At 33.8% G+C, this 17416-nt stretch overlaps 3 protein-coding genes across 3 annotated transcripts; 1 reads left to right on the top strand and 2 right to left on the bottom strand.

Moving 5' to 3' along the window:
• The first annotated feature begins 443 nt into the window (after window positions 1-443).
• LOC131176907 (uncharacterized) lies at window positions 444-5722 on the top strand. The gene is made up of 11 exons (XM_058141930.1): window positions 444-691; window positions 791-874; window positions 1515-1610; window positions 1695-1770; window positions 1862-1951; window positions 2080-2150; window positions 2271-2375; window positions 2479-2616; window positions 3639-3741; window positions 4096-4313; window positions 5287-5722. Exons 1-11 carry the CDS (start codon window positions 623-625, stop codon window positions 5353-5355), a joined length of 1119 nt encoding a protein of 372 aa, XP_057997913.1. The 5' UTR covers window positions 444-622; the 3' UTR covers window positions 5356-5722.
• Window positions 5723-10560: 4838 nt separating this feature from the next.
• LOC110651725 (beta-glucosidase 18-like) lies at window positions 10561-11164 on the bottom strand. Its single transcript, XM_058141929.1, has 3 exons — window positions 11114-11164; window positions 10913-11028; window positions 10561-10816 (listed from the first exon to the last, which is right to left on the bottom strand). The coding sequence occupies exons 1-3, from the start codon at window positions 11162-11164 to the stop codon at window positions 10561-10563; spliced, it is 423 nt and encodes a 140-aa protein (XP_057997912.1).
• Window positions 11165-13870: 2706 nt separating this feature from the next.
• On the bottom strand, window positions 13871-17158 carry LOC131176908 (beta-glucosidase 18-like). The gene is made up of 11 exons (XM_058141931.1): window positions 16973-17158; window positions 16612-16740; window positions 16121-16196; window positions 15962-16036; window positions 15779-15866; window positions 15358-15610; window positions 15156-15271; window positions 14802-15054; window positions 14612-14714; window positions 14373-14475; window positions 13871-14275 (listed from the first exon to the last, which is right to left on the bottom strand). The coding sequence occupies exons 1-11, from the start codon at window positions 17102-17104 to the stop codon at window positions 14089-14091; spliced, it is 1515 nt and encodes a 504-aa protein (XP_057997914.1). The 5' UTR covers window positions 17105-17158; the 3' UTR covers window positions 13871-14088.
• Window positions 17159-17416: the final 258 nt, after the last annotated feature.

Genomic DNA, 17416 nt, shown 5'->3' with positions numbered 1-17416 from the left:
CATTAAAAATACAATTATGTAATGTATGAATTTCGCTCATTAATAATAAAAAAATTAACGGGTCACATTATAAATGCGCTTTCAAATTAATTTCTAGCATTGAATAAAGTAATAAAATATTTTATTTTAACAAATTATCAAATTTAAAAGCTTTGATTAAATTATAATTTCAATAGTTATTTTTTTTTTTATAATTAGGTTTTTCCATTCTATGACACTACTTATTTTTTTTATATATATATATATATATATATTATTTTTTTTTAAAATCGATTTCGGATGTTTAATGTATAAACAACTAACCTTCAAAGATGCAAAGACCATTAGTTGCTCTTCTGGGCCTATAAGAGATTTATCCATCGGACCTATTGATACACAATTTGGGCCCATTAATACGCTGTAACTTTTTAGCCAGTTTGCAAACTTGAGAAGCTCAAAAGCACTAGCCTAAATTCATTAGCCTAATCTCGCATTAAGTGACGTCGTTCGGCACAATCTAGCCCAACGGCGTCGCTCTTGCTTTGCACGGACAAACGAAACTTCGTCCCGTCCTCTCTCCATTGCATATTGTCATCTCGGTCCTGAAACCAGATCTCTTTCTCTGCCTGTGCATCTGTGAGCAATGGATTTTCATATACGCAGCGTTTTCGGTCTGCTTATCGTCTCTTCTATTCTCTGCTCGCTAGCTAGGGTACTCTCTCTCGCTCTATTTCCTAGATACGTATATGTGTAGCTCAATTCATTTGATCGGCTAATTTTGTGGCTTGATTCGGTTGATTATGGAGTCCAGGCTGAAACCAGTGGTTCAGTTTTCTTCATTGATGGCCAAAATCGCCAATATGTTCGTACTCCATCAGCAAACGATGTCGTTCAGGTTCATTTGTTTACTTCTCTTGCTATTTTTTTAGCCGATGCAATTCCTCAATGAAAGTTGCTTGATGGAGAATTTTTATATAAATTTATGCGGAATATGTTTTGATTATGTTGATCACTATGCGTTTAGGCAGTTACTTGATTGTTAGTTAAACTATCAGGAACGCGAAATGATGTGATGATTTACGCTTTCTTTAGACATCATGAAGCGATAGAGTTTCTCTGCTAGAAATGAGAGTAAAGCGAACAGGAAAAGATGATATTCGAATCGGAATTAGCTCCTGGATTCTTATATTTTCCATGGGCATCTCCCCGTTGGAGAGATAAGGTTATCCATCGGAAATGGCTGCGTCGGGGATATGCCATTTGGTCTCTTTCTTATATATGAGGCAGTATATCCATTTTTCATTGATGAGAAAATATATGTTATGATGCATTGTCTGGGAGGTCCAGCAACTGCATCTTGATTTTGAAATATGCCTTTTGTTTGGGATATACATTTATAATACATGAAGCAGTTGTTCCCTGGTTATTTTTCTGTTTTATTATGACATATACCTGTATCTATAATGGATCTATAATGAATTATGTGTTTTTTTTGTCAGTGTTTCTCACTGTCAATAACTATTTTTCACTTTCAGTCTCACTTAATGTCGCCGCTGGAACTGGGTGCTGCTGTGTCTGTATTGCTTGGTTTTGCACCACCTGCTACACTTTCAGCAGCTGGTTCATCTAAGGTCCTTGCAGTTATAAGTTTTGCAAATAAAAAATTTTCAGTTTCTTTGTATTTTAAGCTCTTGAAGTTTGTGATCGTTTTGCAGTTGAATGAAGTTCTCATGCCAAATCCATTTGATAGGCCTCGCTCTGTTTTCATGCTGGAAGTCACAGGAGTCAATGGTCCTAGCACTTTGTTTTGAAATTAATTATTATATGAACTCTTTATTTGTTTTTTTCTGCTTAGGATTTATCAATTTCTTTTAACATGCAGATTTGGTTGCTCCAGCAAATGCCATGTTCAGTAATGCCTATAGAAGCAAGGTTATTCTTGATTTGGATAAAGCGCAAATTGAACTGCCAGGTACCTGCCCTTTTGTAGACTTGAATCATAGCTCATAAGTAACCTGTACATGATTGTGACTATTTGTTGCATTTGGATCACATGATCTTAATTTCTCATGAATGAGTGTTTTATGAGATCTGTTGCAGGTGAAGAAGTCTCTGTTGTTTCTTTAGATGAAAAAGTAGCAGATTGCAATGACGAGGAACTAAGTAGTTTGGTTAGTTTTCACTTGTGTTACCCTGTCTCATTACTCATTTCCTTGCTGCTGGCCTCTTCAAAGTCATAGATTATACATTTTATATGTGTGACTTTGGTGTTATTTATTTATTTATTTTAGGCATCTTGGTTGGGCGGATCATATAGTATTGATGCTTTGGAACCACAAAATGGAAAGTTGATCATCAAGGCTAGTGGTTCTGATATGAATCTTTATGTGTCAAAGGTATTTTGTTTGTTGTTACTAACAGATTCACTGTATTTCAGATTGAAACTCTTGGTTTAATTCTTGGAATTTTATTTTAAGAATAACATTTTATTGTTTGCAGAAAGCAGACCAGGAATTCATAGCAAGTCTCTTGGCTTTGTTCCGCAATAGTAAAAGAGCAATAGAAATGCATGAAGATCTGTTGCAGGCTAGTCAAGGACCTGCAGAGTTAATTGTAGGTCGTTTTGATGGCATTAAGGTGATGACATTTGGCATCCTCCTTTTTTGTGTTTTTATATATTATTTTGCAAGAATGAATTCATTTGTCCCATTCTGCATCAGTTAAGAGTTTATGTAATACAAAAAAAAAAAAAAAAAAAAACCCTGAAGTGCATGTTAACAAGGAAAAATGATTCTTGACATGATCCATGGTGTTTGTTATGAAAAATATATATAAGAAAGATATATCTAACAATAATTAAACCGCACATGGATCACCGGCCTTATGAATGCATTGTAGTAGTATTTAGCAGAAACACTTTTGTGGCACGGATTGTAAAGCAAGGATTGCTTTCTGAATAGAGATCATCTTTCTATTTCCCAAAAACTGTCCTTATCGTTTAGAGTTTGCTGATGAGCAGAATGAAGGAATAATTTATCAGCTTCTTTGTCCCACTTGGAGAAGTCAGTTGATCATCTCCTCATTACGCTTCTGTTCTGATATGACACATTGTTTGGGTTCCTGGGTTTTACTCTTCCCTTGATAGAATTTCTTGCTCAGTTGGAACTTTTATGTCTAGATAATCATCACTTCAGAGATTTTCCTTTAATCTGAATTTGTGATGTTTGAAGGAAAAATGAAAGAATTGTGAACAGATTGAACTCAGCAATCCCTGAGGCTTAAAAACCTAAATGCTTATTTTTCTTGTTTAGTTTTTTATTGTTTGGTTTCTGAAGGGGTTTCGAGCAAATATCTTATAATGACTTGTAAAAAATATTGGATAATGGGTCTCTTCGCGTTCTGTTGGGTGATAGAGATTTTTCACATTTTCCATCTTTTAATTAGTAAAATTTTATTGCTTGTGATGTAGGAAAAAATTTAGAGAACCTTGATTATAGCATTGCATCATCTCATTCTTAATTTATATGATTTGAAATGTTGGAGTTTTGGTGGTGGACCAGTGGTGTTGTGTTGGCTATCCAAGTTTGAGAAATGTAAAATTATCTATCATCCCATTTGGATACCTATTTACTTTGTCTCTTATTTATTTAATATACTAGGCTTTGCAAGAGCAATATGGACGTGATGTTGTGAAGCAAGGATTGGAGCTATTGCTTGCTACATTATCTAAAATGCTTGATTCATTCCAAGCAGCATACAAAGGTTGGTTTTCTTGTTTTTGAGGATGATTATATAATCCTTTTCTTAAGCTAAAATATTATAATTGTCCTTGCCATTTATGTGAAACGAGAAACCTAATTTTCCTGATTATTGTTTACACTCGTTCAACCCATTAGACTCTGTGTGTCTGTGTGACAATTATAAGTTATTTTAATTAAACAAGTACGGTAGAATTTGAAAAGAACCATGTGGCTTTTTATGCATTTTACAAGTAATTTTAATTTCATGTAACAATTCTTTCTTCATATTTACTGCCGGTATTTGTGATTAAATTATGCTGTTGTTTCTTAGTAATTATTGCTGTTTGTCAACTTTGGCAATAATGGTAATTGGCAGGTCAAATCGTTGGAGTTATCATCTGTAATGAGATATCTTCTCCAGAATCAGGAACAATGCTGAATTTGATGTTGACTGCTCAGCCATCTGCACGTTGGTTGGCAGAGAAAGAAGGATCAAATGCAACTAATGCGACAACCATTGCAGAAATAGCCTTGGTTAGAAAGACCCTGGCTTGGGTGACAGGAATTATTCTTCTCATTTCTACTTTATTAGGGGTAAGATTATCTAACAACAAAATTTGTGCACCTTTTTTCCTTTTCTTGTTCCACCACCTAAAAGAAAGTTCTTTGATCTAGTTACAAAGACAGCAGAAATGAAATGTGCTGACACAAACATTCTCTTACCTGCTCTTATTCTGCCTACCTACCACTCCCCTCCTAATTTTTGTTATATTTCTAAAGCATGAAAAACTGGAAATTGCTTACTAAAATATTCAGTTGCAAGAGTGAAATAGAGATTGTTTATATGTCTAGTGTGTAGAGAAAGTGTAGCAATTGTTAATTGCTTAGTGGGAAGAGTAGGGGCAATCTTGTATATAGGAATAATGTAACAAGTCTTTGCCTGCTACATAGAACAAGTGGTCATGTCATTTATTAATTGGAATTTCCTTCACATGGCAAGTCAACATTTGCTGTGACTTAAAATTGGCATGGAAAATCATGTTCCCTGGATCTTGTTAATGTTTAACTCTACACTATAAGGACCTATTGCATTAATGTATTATCTGAATTACACACTTCATTATGCATCTGGTAATAATACAGGCCATTATCCTGTAGTGTACATGTCAATGACACATTAATTGATGCCAGTAATATCCTCTTTTGTTGTCTGAGATTATTATATGTTGGAGGTAAGATGCAAAACACAGAGTAAAGATTCAATAGAAAAATTGTCTATGTTGTTAAAGTATATTGGCTTTCAGGACTTGCATCGGTTGATTAAAACTTAATTTCCACTCACAGCATCTATGGTTTTCACGCTATATTATTTTTACATATTTTTTATTGCTTATATATTTGGTTTGTGCCCATGGGGCTTCTTAATGCAAAATTTGCACACACACACACACACAAATATATATTCTGTCTTCTATTGGGACATACGCGTATATATATCTACATCTTTTCAGCAGATTTCAGCAGAATGAATACCATTTCTGAGATTTTCGTTTTCTCTGTGCTGTAGATATATCTGTTGCTCAATATGCCACTCACCAAGGACACGCTTCTCTACTCTAATGTCAAGCTTGACTAAAGTTGAAAGGTAGTTGATGAATCTTTTTGCTACTAGAAGTGGCACGGGATGGCATTGGGCCTTCTATGGGAGTTATTTGTAGATTTCTTATTACCCATGGCTGTTTACATTACGGTGAAACCTGTTCCCTAATTATCGTGTGGTATTGGGTAGGTTGCTTTGGCAAATCAGGTGCCCTCTTTTTAAGCATCTGTAGCCGGTGCTTAACCAAGAAAAATACAAGAAAGTTACTGGCTGATGCAAGGTCGTTTTAGGCACTGTACTTTGGGCGATGGGCCACGAATTGAAATGTGGAACGAAGATGATTATGCAACAAAATTTAAGTTGGCGGTTAAATAGATTGTCATATTGTGCATTTGTTGGGTAATATGTTTTTATCATCATATTGATATGTGTTTTTAGTTATTCAGATTTTTTTTTCATTTATTGATGTCATATGAGATTTTGAATAAAGAAAATTGTTGAGATTCCGTTCTTATATTTCTAGTAATGTTTGAAGGTATAATTGATGTTTTATTGGCCTTGCCTTAATGCCAATAATCCATAGACAAGAGGAACCGTTTGGTGGCCTTTGCCTTGGTTGAGCTATCCGATTCATGGACTAGGTTGCCTGTCGTGACAGTTTGGGACAAACCTCTAACAATGACCGATCTGCATATTGCCCTGTACAGGCCACTGTGAGAATGTGATCTGATGGGATAGGAATGGGCTCAAAACTCTAGTTTCTTCACCCGCTGCTCGATTCCTCACCCAGTCTCTGCCTTGGTGTTTCTTCACTTGTGTCTACCCTTCTCTTTCCCCCTCACGGTTTTGAATAGTTCAATACTAAAAGTGGAGTTGTATGTCTGGCTCTGCAATCGAGTTATAGCAGCAAAGGAATAATTTGGGTTGAAGTCCGTAAAAGAAGATCCAATTGGGTCATAGCTTGACGAAGCCGTTGGGCTGAGTATAGGATTTGCTTGCTGGTGAGATTGAAAAGGAATCGAGCAATATCAGAGAGTATCTGTGCACGTGATAAATGACTGTGACGGGTTAGATAAAATTGAACATCTATAGAGCCATAACAAGGAGATTTATCCAAAGGGCTGTGAAGATTTTAGGGGGGAAGGAGGACAGCCAGAATGTTCTAAGCTGTGACAACAATCAACTGATAGAGACGACCGGGTGGGGGCAAATTTTTGGGCTGTTGGTGTTTGATTTTTCTGCTGGGCTTTTGCTTTGATTGAGAATTTTTAAATTTTGGTTAGTGTTCTTCATTTTTATAGTTGAGGTTAAATTTTTATTTTTTCTTTATTTTGATTAAAAAATTTTAAATTAAAAAATAATCATTTATTTTACCTGTAACACTCCAAAATTTTATTATTTATGAGTATTTTTGGTATTTTAATTTTATTTGAATTTTAGGAATTTTTTTGAGATTTTTCGGATTTTAAAAATCGGGTTCGATTTTCCGAAAATATAAACTTTGATGATTTTTAAAAATTAATTTAAAGACCACGTGGCAAAACTAAAAATATATTTGGAGTCTACGTATTTTTCTGAGTTTTATGGAATTTTTTCGGAATTTTTGGACCTCGTTTTCGGTCCCGAGGCAGAGTAAAAATTCAAAATTTTGTGTCCTGAATCGAACCGGACCGGATCGGACCGGTCGAATCGGACCGGTCTCTTCTCTTTTTCTTCCTCCCGCGCGCGACGCTCCCTCCCCTCTTCTCTCTCTCGTTTCTCTCTCCTCTCCACCCCCAGCCACCGGCCAGCCAGAATGACGGCCCGTGCTAGCCCGGCCAAGAGCTGCGCCCGAACGGCGCGCTGAACGCGCCCCATGCGCATGTGCTCCAGCTTCCCCGGTCAAATCCGGCCGATCCGGCCACCAATTAGACCGGGTCTTGTGTCCAAAATCATCTACTCGGCCAGAGCTTTCCATAGACACCAAGAACGCCGAAATCCATCGAGCGGATTGTCCGATTTTTGCTCGGGAAGATTTTAGCCCATTTCGACTTTTGGGCTAGATTTCTCGGCAGTGAATCCCACGAAAACCGAGGCCACCAGACGCTCCATTCGTCGAGAGCATAGCGACATAAATTTCAAAATTTTTCGACACCGTTTTTGGTGGGTCCCACGAAACGCAGTGTTTTTCCGAGCATTTAATGAGCTTAGAAAATTCTGAAAAATTTATGTACTAACCCCCGTGTTATGGGCTTCATGTAGGTATCCTCGATTCGCGGAAATTCGGCGATTGACCAGTGCGCAAATTTCGGGCGAACGGACCGTTCTGGAAAAGTCTTGAATTGGACCGAGGTTTTGGCTAGCCCCATTGTCGACGTCCCCAGCGTTCCCAAGTCGGAATCGGCAAAGGTAAACCGAACCTTGTTTTTTCGTAATTTTCTAGTGCTTAAATAGGATTAAAAATCCATAAAATATTCGTGGTAGCTTAGAAAATTACGATTCTTTTTGCAATAGCTTAGTAATATTGCTAAGGACCGCGGGGCAAAGTTTTATAATTTTTAGAGCTTGTTTGGGCAGTTTTGCAAAAATGGTCAATAATAAGGACTAAATTGAAATTTTGCATATTGTGATGGATGATTGATTTGATGGGCGGGAGGGGCTGTGTGATATGATTGAACTGTTGATATATGGATTGTGAATATAGAAGTGCGTTTTTGCCCTTTGCGGGTTGGGTAGGTCCAGGTATAGGAGACTCTGGGATTTTTGTACGACTTAGGACGTACTTGATCTTTTTCTTTGTTTGTATTGAGTCAAATTTATTAAATAGATGTAATGTAATTGTCAGGTGAGCCGGGACAGCCTTCTTCCTCCGCCCACCACAAGAATTTGTCGTCAAGTTTGTGAGTAAAATATTAATTTTAATTGTAATTTCGATATTATTATATGTTCACATGCCCATGCATCACTTATATGCATATATTTATGTAGTTAAACTCTAGGCACGAATTATGTTGCATTCATAATCTTAATGTGCCATGAGTGTTGTTGTGGTAATTTGGAGCGGTGTGCGTGCGTTGGCGTCGTGTGATGTGGTGTGGACTATGGATAGGATGGGGTAGTCACGGCTTGAGTTCTTCACGGGACCCGTTCCTTCGAGGGGTAGTCACGGCTTGAGTTCTTTGGGACCCTCGATTTGGTTTATTAAGCGAAAGTCAGCTTGAGTTCTTGGCACCGAGTTGGATTTAAGAGAAATATAGGGATCGGCTCCCAATATATTATGATTGATGCTACAGGTGTGTGAGTGCTCCAAATTACCTTTTGATGCTATGATGTGAATATGATGTTGATGTTGCATTTCACTCTACGAGTGCATTAGTAACAGATAGTTATAGAGATTATGGTTAAATTTGATATTTTACTCTCTGAGTCGACGCTCACTCTGTTCAAAAATTTTTACAGCCAGGAGGATATTTTATTCTGGGTTAACCTGCTTTTATACTTCGCAGGTCGTTTATCGATATTTGTGTAATTTTATTTACTTCTAGAATTTTCGCATGTGTTAGCAGTAATTATTTGAATTTGGTCTGTAATATTATTATCATGTTGGACCTGTAAACTTAATATTTTAAGTCTGTTTTGATGGATTGGATGAGGGAGCTGAGCTCCCATTTATTATTATGTTGATGAGTATGTGGAGGGTGAGCTGAGCTCCCCAATGGATTGTTTATTGTGTTTACAGGTCGGGTGAGTCAAAAACTCCCCGTTGGTAAGTCCATTTTATGGCCGGACTCTGTCCGTTTGTTTTCTTGAAATTGGGCCCAAATGGGCCTCAGCATTGGGTAAATGAACAGTTAGGCTTACTACGGGCCTCGGGGGCTTTAGGCTGGCCCAGGTCCTAGTGCCGGTCCGGCCCATAGGTTGGGTCGTGACATTACCTTTACAAAAACTTAAACCTATGTGAATTTAAACAAAAATGTGTAGATTTATTGAGCCAAATTGGTTGATGACATAATTAAACATTATTTCAATTAATAAAAGGTTTTGCTAAACCTAGTTGAGATGCAAACTCCCAAAAGCAACATCTAAAACAATGGGTAACATGGTTAATAAAATTTTGGTCTAGTTGGTAAAATTAGATAGAATTGAAGTCTCGATGCCAAAGGCTCTCAAGTTTTAGCTTTCTTCATTGTTTATTTTATTTATTTTATATTAACAAATACATTTTGACTTTGATCAATTTTTCAATTGTAATAATTCAATTAAGATATATCTTGCATTTTTATTTTTCTGGTAAAGAAAAGATAATGTAAGTAAAAATATAGCTAAATTCTACCAATAAACTGTAGTTAGTTCAATGGTATTGAAGTCTTTTATAGAGCTATAAACTTCCGAGTTCGAATCTTAATCAGAGTCAAATGTACTAAAAGAATATAGCTTTCTTATTAATAACTTGTGCATGGAAAGAACAGAAGCTTGGCTATTATGGTACATGGCATGACATCAATAAATAAATGAATGAACATTTGCACAATATTGTTCTGTTGCTATTCCCGAGCATGGAGGAAAGTAGATTCATTTTTTAGGAAATGCTGGAACCATTTGGCTGATCTTTTTGGAGTTCTCTGCATTGTTGTGCCGTCTACATGATACAATACGAAGCTTATTGTATAACAACAAGTCCACTCAAAATTATCTATTCGAGACCAATGGAAGTAACCCCTCACATGCATCTGCTCCATTCCTGTAATTATTATTAACCCTTATATGCTCACCATTTCACCTAAAATAATAACCCATGATTTTCAAGAATATGGATAGACAAGGAAACGCGAATTTACCTTATTGCTGAAACTAGAGAAGTGAGATAACCCTGCATGTACTTTAACCTGTTCGTGTCATTGAGCATATCTTCAATGTTTCTGCTATCAGGCTGTGCATATCCTGCAAGTAATGTATATTTCTTTAAGTATTGAGCCTGCATTACTAATCTCTATTTGATTGTTGCTAGATTATACTCATAATTAAGTTAGAAGAAAATAATTAAGAAAATGGTAATTGGGATTTACTGATATACCGTTTTCTGTGATGTACATCGGCGTGTTGTTGTATCTATCTTTGAAGTACATTATTGTCTTCTCCATGCTATTTGGAACAACATAGAAGGTAGGCATTGCTGTCTGTTTAAAGAAAAAAAGAAGAAGCAATGTTATCGTTATCATCATTTGGTTTTTTATTTATTAGATTGTAAGCTTCTGCATGATCTTACGGGCTCTCCGATAAGAACTCCATCTTTCTCTCCAGTTCCATAAGTAAATGTATCTTAAGTAAATCATCATGATAATTGCATGGTGCCAACAAGCAATCCTTTGCGTAGAGGGTGCTATAATGGTTGATTCCAATGAAATCCAATTTGTTTGCCAATTTCCTTTTATCCTCCGCTGAAAATGATGTTAGCCTTATGCCTACTATTTGTTGCATTTCTGGTTGGTGCTCTCCAAACATAATGGGATCCATAAACCTACACACAAAACAAAAGCATTGAAATCCAATCAATTCATTTAAGAGGAAGCAACAACTTTAAAGTATAAAACTTGAATTAAGAGTAATTAATTACCAAGCCGCAATGAAACCTAGAGCTTGTTGAGCAGCCACACTATCGGCTGGAATGTCTCTCAGTGGCTCATGCCAATAGATATGTAGTACAATGCCGATCTTCCCTCCTTGTTTTTCCTATTTCACGTAATAATTTTATTAAGTAAACATAGCAAGGGAAAGAGTTCTCTTTACTCAGTATTTGAGCTATTGTTTGTAATACCTGATACTTCTTTCTATAAATTTCAGTTGCTGTGACATGCGCCAATATCATATTATGAGCAGGAATGTAGGGTTACAAGTGCCTGTTTGGTTTAATTGTTGAATACAATTGATAGCTGTTAGTTGATAGCTGATAACTGATAGCTGATTATAGCTGTTTTATGTTAAGTATTTAGTAAAATTATATTTAACTGTTGTTGTTGATATGTGAAATGATTAATAAGGGTATATATCATATAATTTATTTTATTATTTAAATAAATATAAAATTATAAATTTATTACATTATATTATTTATTTTATTATTAAATTAAATATATAATTATTAAATTAATATATTATATTATTTAAATAAATATATAATTATTAATCTTTTATATTATATCATTTATTTTATTATTGAAATAAAAAAATAATTATTTTTTAAGATAATTAAATAATTTTAAAAATATAGATAAAATTTATTTAATTTAGTGCGCGCATACATATATATATATATATATATATATATATATATATATATATATATATATATATATATATATATATATATATATATATAAGAGAATCATACATATAGATAGCTACGTGATAAGAAGAAGTTGCAGTCCCAAAGAGAAAAGATGGAGGGAATTGGCCACGATCCAAACATGAACGCCTATCTATCATCAACACTATTGATGATAGGAAGAGAACCAAAACAAAACTGGCTTTCTTCATCCTTCACTGCTAATGCTATTCTTTTTTTCTTCTGCCGCTGCACAACTAATAACAGAGTTTAACTTTCTTCTTAATTGGCTTGTGTTAATGCTGGGATGTCGAGCCTTTATATAGAGAACTCATTGGCACTGTTTATATTTTTTTAATTACTAGTTGATGGATATGCGCCTGCCAATGCAATTGCACGTATTGTGGTCAAATATGATGATCAGACATGACGGTCAATATCTTGCTAAATAATATAATATAATATTATATAATATGTGCATGTTGCTTACATACATGGCCCCCGCATAACTTTTTTTTTTCCTGACTCCTAAATAAAAGAATAGTTGGTCAACTGCCAAAAGAATGGTATCGTGCATGAAGATACCTTCAACTAACAGAGGAAGGAAGACTAGTCCAAGAATTCATGAATGATAAAAGATGCACAAGTCTTCCTCAAAATATATATATAAACCAAAAAAATTAGGGAAATATATTATTTATTTTAATTTATATTTTGGAGCTTTTTTTGGCTAACATATGGAGCTTTATCCTTATATTTGATTTTCAGGTCTCTATAGATTATATTGTGTTCACTTAATAACCAATTTGATTTTTTTTTTAATTTATTTTAATATTTTTAAAAAGAATAGAGGCTATTAGAAATGGATACTCAATAAGAAATTTATTACACTCTTTTTAATGATTTTATTGCTTAAATGGACTATTCTATTGCTTATGTCTTATGAAAAAAATTTAAAAATATATATATCATTTGTTAAATTTCTACAAGAAAATAATTAATTTCCTTCACATCGTGTTTTTGAATCTAGGGTGAAAGGATGACAAGTTGCTGGTAGTTACATTTTTTTATTTTATATTATTATTATTTTTTTTGAGAATATACATTTTTTATTTTGAATGCAGGTGCTATTTTATTTTCCTATCAATTTCTTTGAATTCGGATACTCCTATCACTATCTTATCCTTATGATAATTTTTTATAAATAATATAATTTTATTCAATATGTGGAGGAATAAGGAAGTTCTAGGAAGTTGCATGCATATATAACATTTGTTTTGTATGTATAGATGCAAGCATCTCATCCTGATATCATTTTAATAATTATTTTCAACTCATTCTTAATTTTTCTTCCATTCCTTTATTATTTCATTATTGTTAATGATAAAAAGTTGCGAATATCATATTATCATATCTCTCAAACATTATCCATTGTTAATGGTATTTTTTCTTGCCATTTATATAAATAAAAAATTTAATTTATGAGAATTTATTCAATACAGTCCTGTCAATATTATATATAGATAACGAATAATAAAACTGTTATATATATATATATATATATATATATATATATATATATATATATATAATGATTATATTCTAAAATCTCTCACTCATTCAACCCACTGCAAATTGTGTATTTGTGTGTATGTGTGAAAATTATGAGTTCTTTTAATAAGAAAAATGTGGTAGAATTTGAAAAGAACTATGTGACCTTCAGAGGAGCAATGCCACTGTGAGTTATTGATCTACTTTCTCTGCCCTCTTCCCTTTCTCTTTCTTGTTCGGCATACAAGCCTTAACCAGATCAAAAGGATGAGTGGAGAAGCCATCTTCTCCTCTCTCTTTCTTGTTCGACATACAAGCCTTAACCAGATCAAGAGGATGAGTGGAGGAGCCAGTAATAATGGAAGCGAATCTATTATATAAGCGACATCTATTAATCGTAGAACAAGCGTTAATTTTGAATGTTTTGAGTAGATCTATTGACCTAGGAATAATTGCCAAACCCATGCCAAGCTTTACTTAGTTTTATTGCAAATAATCCATTTTATAAAAAAAAAATAGTTATATTGGTAAATGTATTTTGATTTAATTAATATAATTAAGATATTTCTTGCATGTCTATTTTTGGTAAAAAAAGGTGATATGAAGTAAAAAAAATATAGCTAAATTTCTTATTAAGAGCTAAAACATGAAAAAAATAGAAGTTTGAATATTCTTTCACATGTGATATAGCTATTGTACATGTGACATAGCTACGTGAATTCCAAATAATAAGGGACAACTACAATAAATATATGAAAGAACACTGTCTGTATCTAACTTTTCAAGAATCTGGATTGCAAATGCCACAGAAGGAACAACTTAAATCAATGAATAACTATGAATATATTGTGCACACTGTCTATCTAGCTTTATACCAATCTAGATTACAAATGCACAATATTGTTGCGTCGCTATTCTTAGGCAAGAAAAAAACTAGATTCATTTTTCAAGAAATGCTGGAACCATTTGGCTGATCTCTTTGGTGTTCTTTGCATTGTTCTGCGGTCTACATGATACAATCCGAAGCTTATTGTATAACCATAAGTCCACTCAAAATTGTCTATCAGAGACCAATGGAAGTAGCCTCTCACATCTGCTCCATTCCTGTAATTTTTATTAACATTTGTAAGATTACCACTTCAACTAAAAACAGAACCCATGATTTCCAAGAACATTGATAGACAAGAAAATGTGAATTTACCTAATTGCCGAAACCAAAGAAGTGAGGTAACCCTGCATGTACTCTAACCTGTTCACGTCATTGAGCATATCTTCAATGTTTTTGCTGCTAGGCTGTGCATATCCTGCAAGTAGTGTATAATTTTTTAAGTCCTGAGACTGAATTACTAATCTCTGTTTGATAATTGCTAATTATACACATATTTAAGTTAGTTTGAAATAATTAAAAAAAAATAGTATTGGGCTTTTTGATATAAAAACCATTTTCTGTGATGTACGTAGGCGTGTTGTTGTATCTATCTTTGAAGTACATGATTGTCTTCTCCATGCTATTTGGAACAACATAGAAGGTAGGCATTGCTGTCTATATAAGGACAAAACAAAAAGCAATGTTAAGTACTGTTATTATCATTTGATTTGTTATTTAAATTGTGAGCTTTGGATATCTTACTGGCTCTCCTATAAGAATTCCATCTTTCTCTCCAGTTCCATAAGTAAAGGTATCTTTAAGTAAATCATCATGATAATTGCATGGTGTCAACAAACAATCCTTTGCATAGAGGGTGCTATAATGGTTGATTCCAATGAAATCCAATTTGTTTGCTAGTTTCCTCTTATCCTCCACTGAAAATGTTGGTAGCCTTAGACCTACTATCTGTTGCATCTCTGGCGGATACTCTCCAAACATAATGGGATCCATAAACCTACACACACCAACGAAAGAATTTGCACTCCTATTAATTCATCTGAGGGCAAGCAGCAACTTTATAGTATAAAACTTTAACTAATTAGAGCAATTTATTACCATGCGGCAATGAAACCTAAAGCTCGTTGAGCAGCCACACGATCAGCTGGAATATCTCTCAATGGCTCATACCAGTAGATATGTAATACAATGCCAATTTTTCCTCCTTGTTTTTCCTATTTCAAGTAATAATTTTATTAAGTAAACATGGCATGGGAAAGAATTCTCTTTTCTGTATTTGAAGTCATAATGTATATAATACCTGATACTTCTTCCGGTAAATTTCAGTTGCTGTGGCATGCGCTAATATCATATTATGTGCAGCAATGTAAGGCTCTAACTCAGAGTTCCCAGCTTTACATTTGCCTACAGGGTAAGAGCATCGATTTGGTGGCCATATTCCACTGTAGTAGCCATATTGGGCTACCATGTTAGCTTCATTGAGTGTAATCCAATGTTTGACTCTGTCTCCAAAAGCTTGGAAGCAGATATCTGCGAAGTAGCCGAAATCATCCCTATAACAAAATTAAGATGGTAGAGTAGATGTTTATTAATCTTGCTCATATTATTAACAATGGTAGCATTTTATAATTTTCTGTAACTAAAACCTCCAAAGCATACTTTTCTAAAATTTTCTTTAACTTTTATATAAAAAAAAAAGTACCAAATATAGAGAAACTTACTGTATTTGAGAACTTAGCCAAGCGCCGTATCGATCTTCTAGTTCTTGAGGAACATCAAAATGATGCAAGGTAACAACTGGTTCTATTCCTACATAATTAAAAAGGTATACATAAGAATAATAATAATACAAAAGTACTTAAATCTAAGTGTCAAAGTAGCATAAAATGGGGCTATGTATTTACCTTTGAGCAAAAGAGCATCAATAAGCTTATTGTAAAATGTAATTCCTTCAGAATTGATCTCTCCAAATCTACCCTCTATTATTAAGATCAAAATTAATTAAAACATAAAGAAATGAAATAGAAAACTCATATTTAAAGGAAAATTTTTGTGTAACATACTTGGAAGGATTCTGACCCATGAAATCGAAAATCTATATGAATTTACTCCAAGGGAATGCATTAACTCTATGTCGTCCTGTCAAAATACAAGCATAATTTATAATATTTTCAATATTTCTTCTACCAAAAAAATATATATTTTTTCAATATTTAAAAAGAAAAAAGAACCACCATATTTTATTTTTTTTCTGCCTCTTGTTGAGACTAGTCTAATTCATCTTAGCACAATTAAAAATTATTTTTATTACTAATATCATTTTTTAAAATGATTAAATTACTAGTATCCAATGATTTTTTAATCATTAATTTGGCTAAGTTGGCTCTTGTTTTTAGTAGAAACTTAATTCTAATTAGTTGAAAACGTATGCAAAAATAATCAAATAAAGTCAAAATTTTTATCTCTTTTCATCCCTGTTATTGATAGGAACTTTCGGAACTCTAATTAATAGAAAAATAGATTATTTAATTAAGTCAAGAAAATTATTGATTACCAAAAATAGATGATAGTGATCATCAGCTACATCCCCATTGCTTCCATCCGCAGTATTTGCACCAGATACGTGAGTAAATACATCCCAATTGCTTAGGCCTTTGTTGCCTTCCAAGTATGCTCCTTCAATCTGCAGGAATAAACATATATAGAAATTAATAATTAATCTGCAGGAATATATAGAAATTAATCTGCAGGCCTTTGATGCAAACCAAACAGATTTTTGACTCGTCACAGCAAATTTTAAGTCAAAAAAAAGATTTCTCATAAAGCAAAGCGAATGTTGCTTGCCGGTCTGTGATAGTATAAATTTGTTTAATACAATGCATAAATATATAGAAGAGAAGCTTACATATACCAACCTGATAAGAAGAAGTTGCGGTACCAAAGAGAAAAGAAGGAGGGAATTGGCTACGGTCCAAACATGAACACCTCTCTATCATCAACGCTATTGATGATAGGAAGAGAACTAACACAAAACAGGCTTTCTTCATCCTTCACTACTAATGCTATTCTCTTCTGCTGCTGCACAACTAATAACAGAGGTTAACTTCTTAATTGGATTGTGTAAATGCTGGGATATTGTCGTCCCTTTATATAGAGAACTCATTGGCATTTTTTATATTTTTTTATTACTAGTTGAATATGCTGCCTGCCAATGCAACTTCTCATTTGTGGTCAAATATAATGATCAAACTTGACGGTCAATATCTTGCTAAGTCCAACGGATTAGATTAATCAAGGAAAGGATTGTGCATAATTTATGTTAATTAATTAATTGGTATATAATATATATGCAAGTTGCT

This window comes from Hevea brasiliensis, unplaced genomic scaffold (assembly GCF_030052815.1).
Source record: "Hevea brasiliensis isolate MT/VB/25A 57/8 unplaced genomic scaffold, ASM3005281v1 Scaf268, whole genome shotgun sequence".
In the NCBI taxonomy this organism is placed as follows: Eukaryota; Viridiplantae; Streptophyta; class Magnoliopsida; order Malpighiales; family Euphorbiaceae; genus Hevea; species Hevea brasiliensis.
This window is presented reverse-complemented; position numbering and strand designations above follow the sequence as displayed.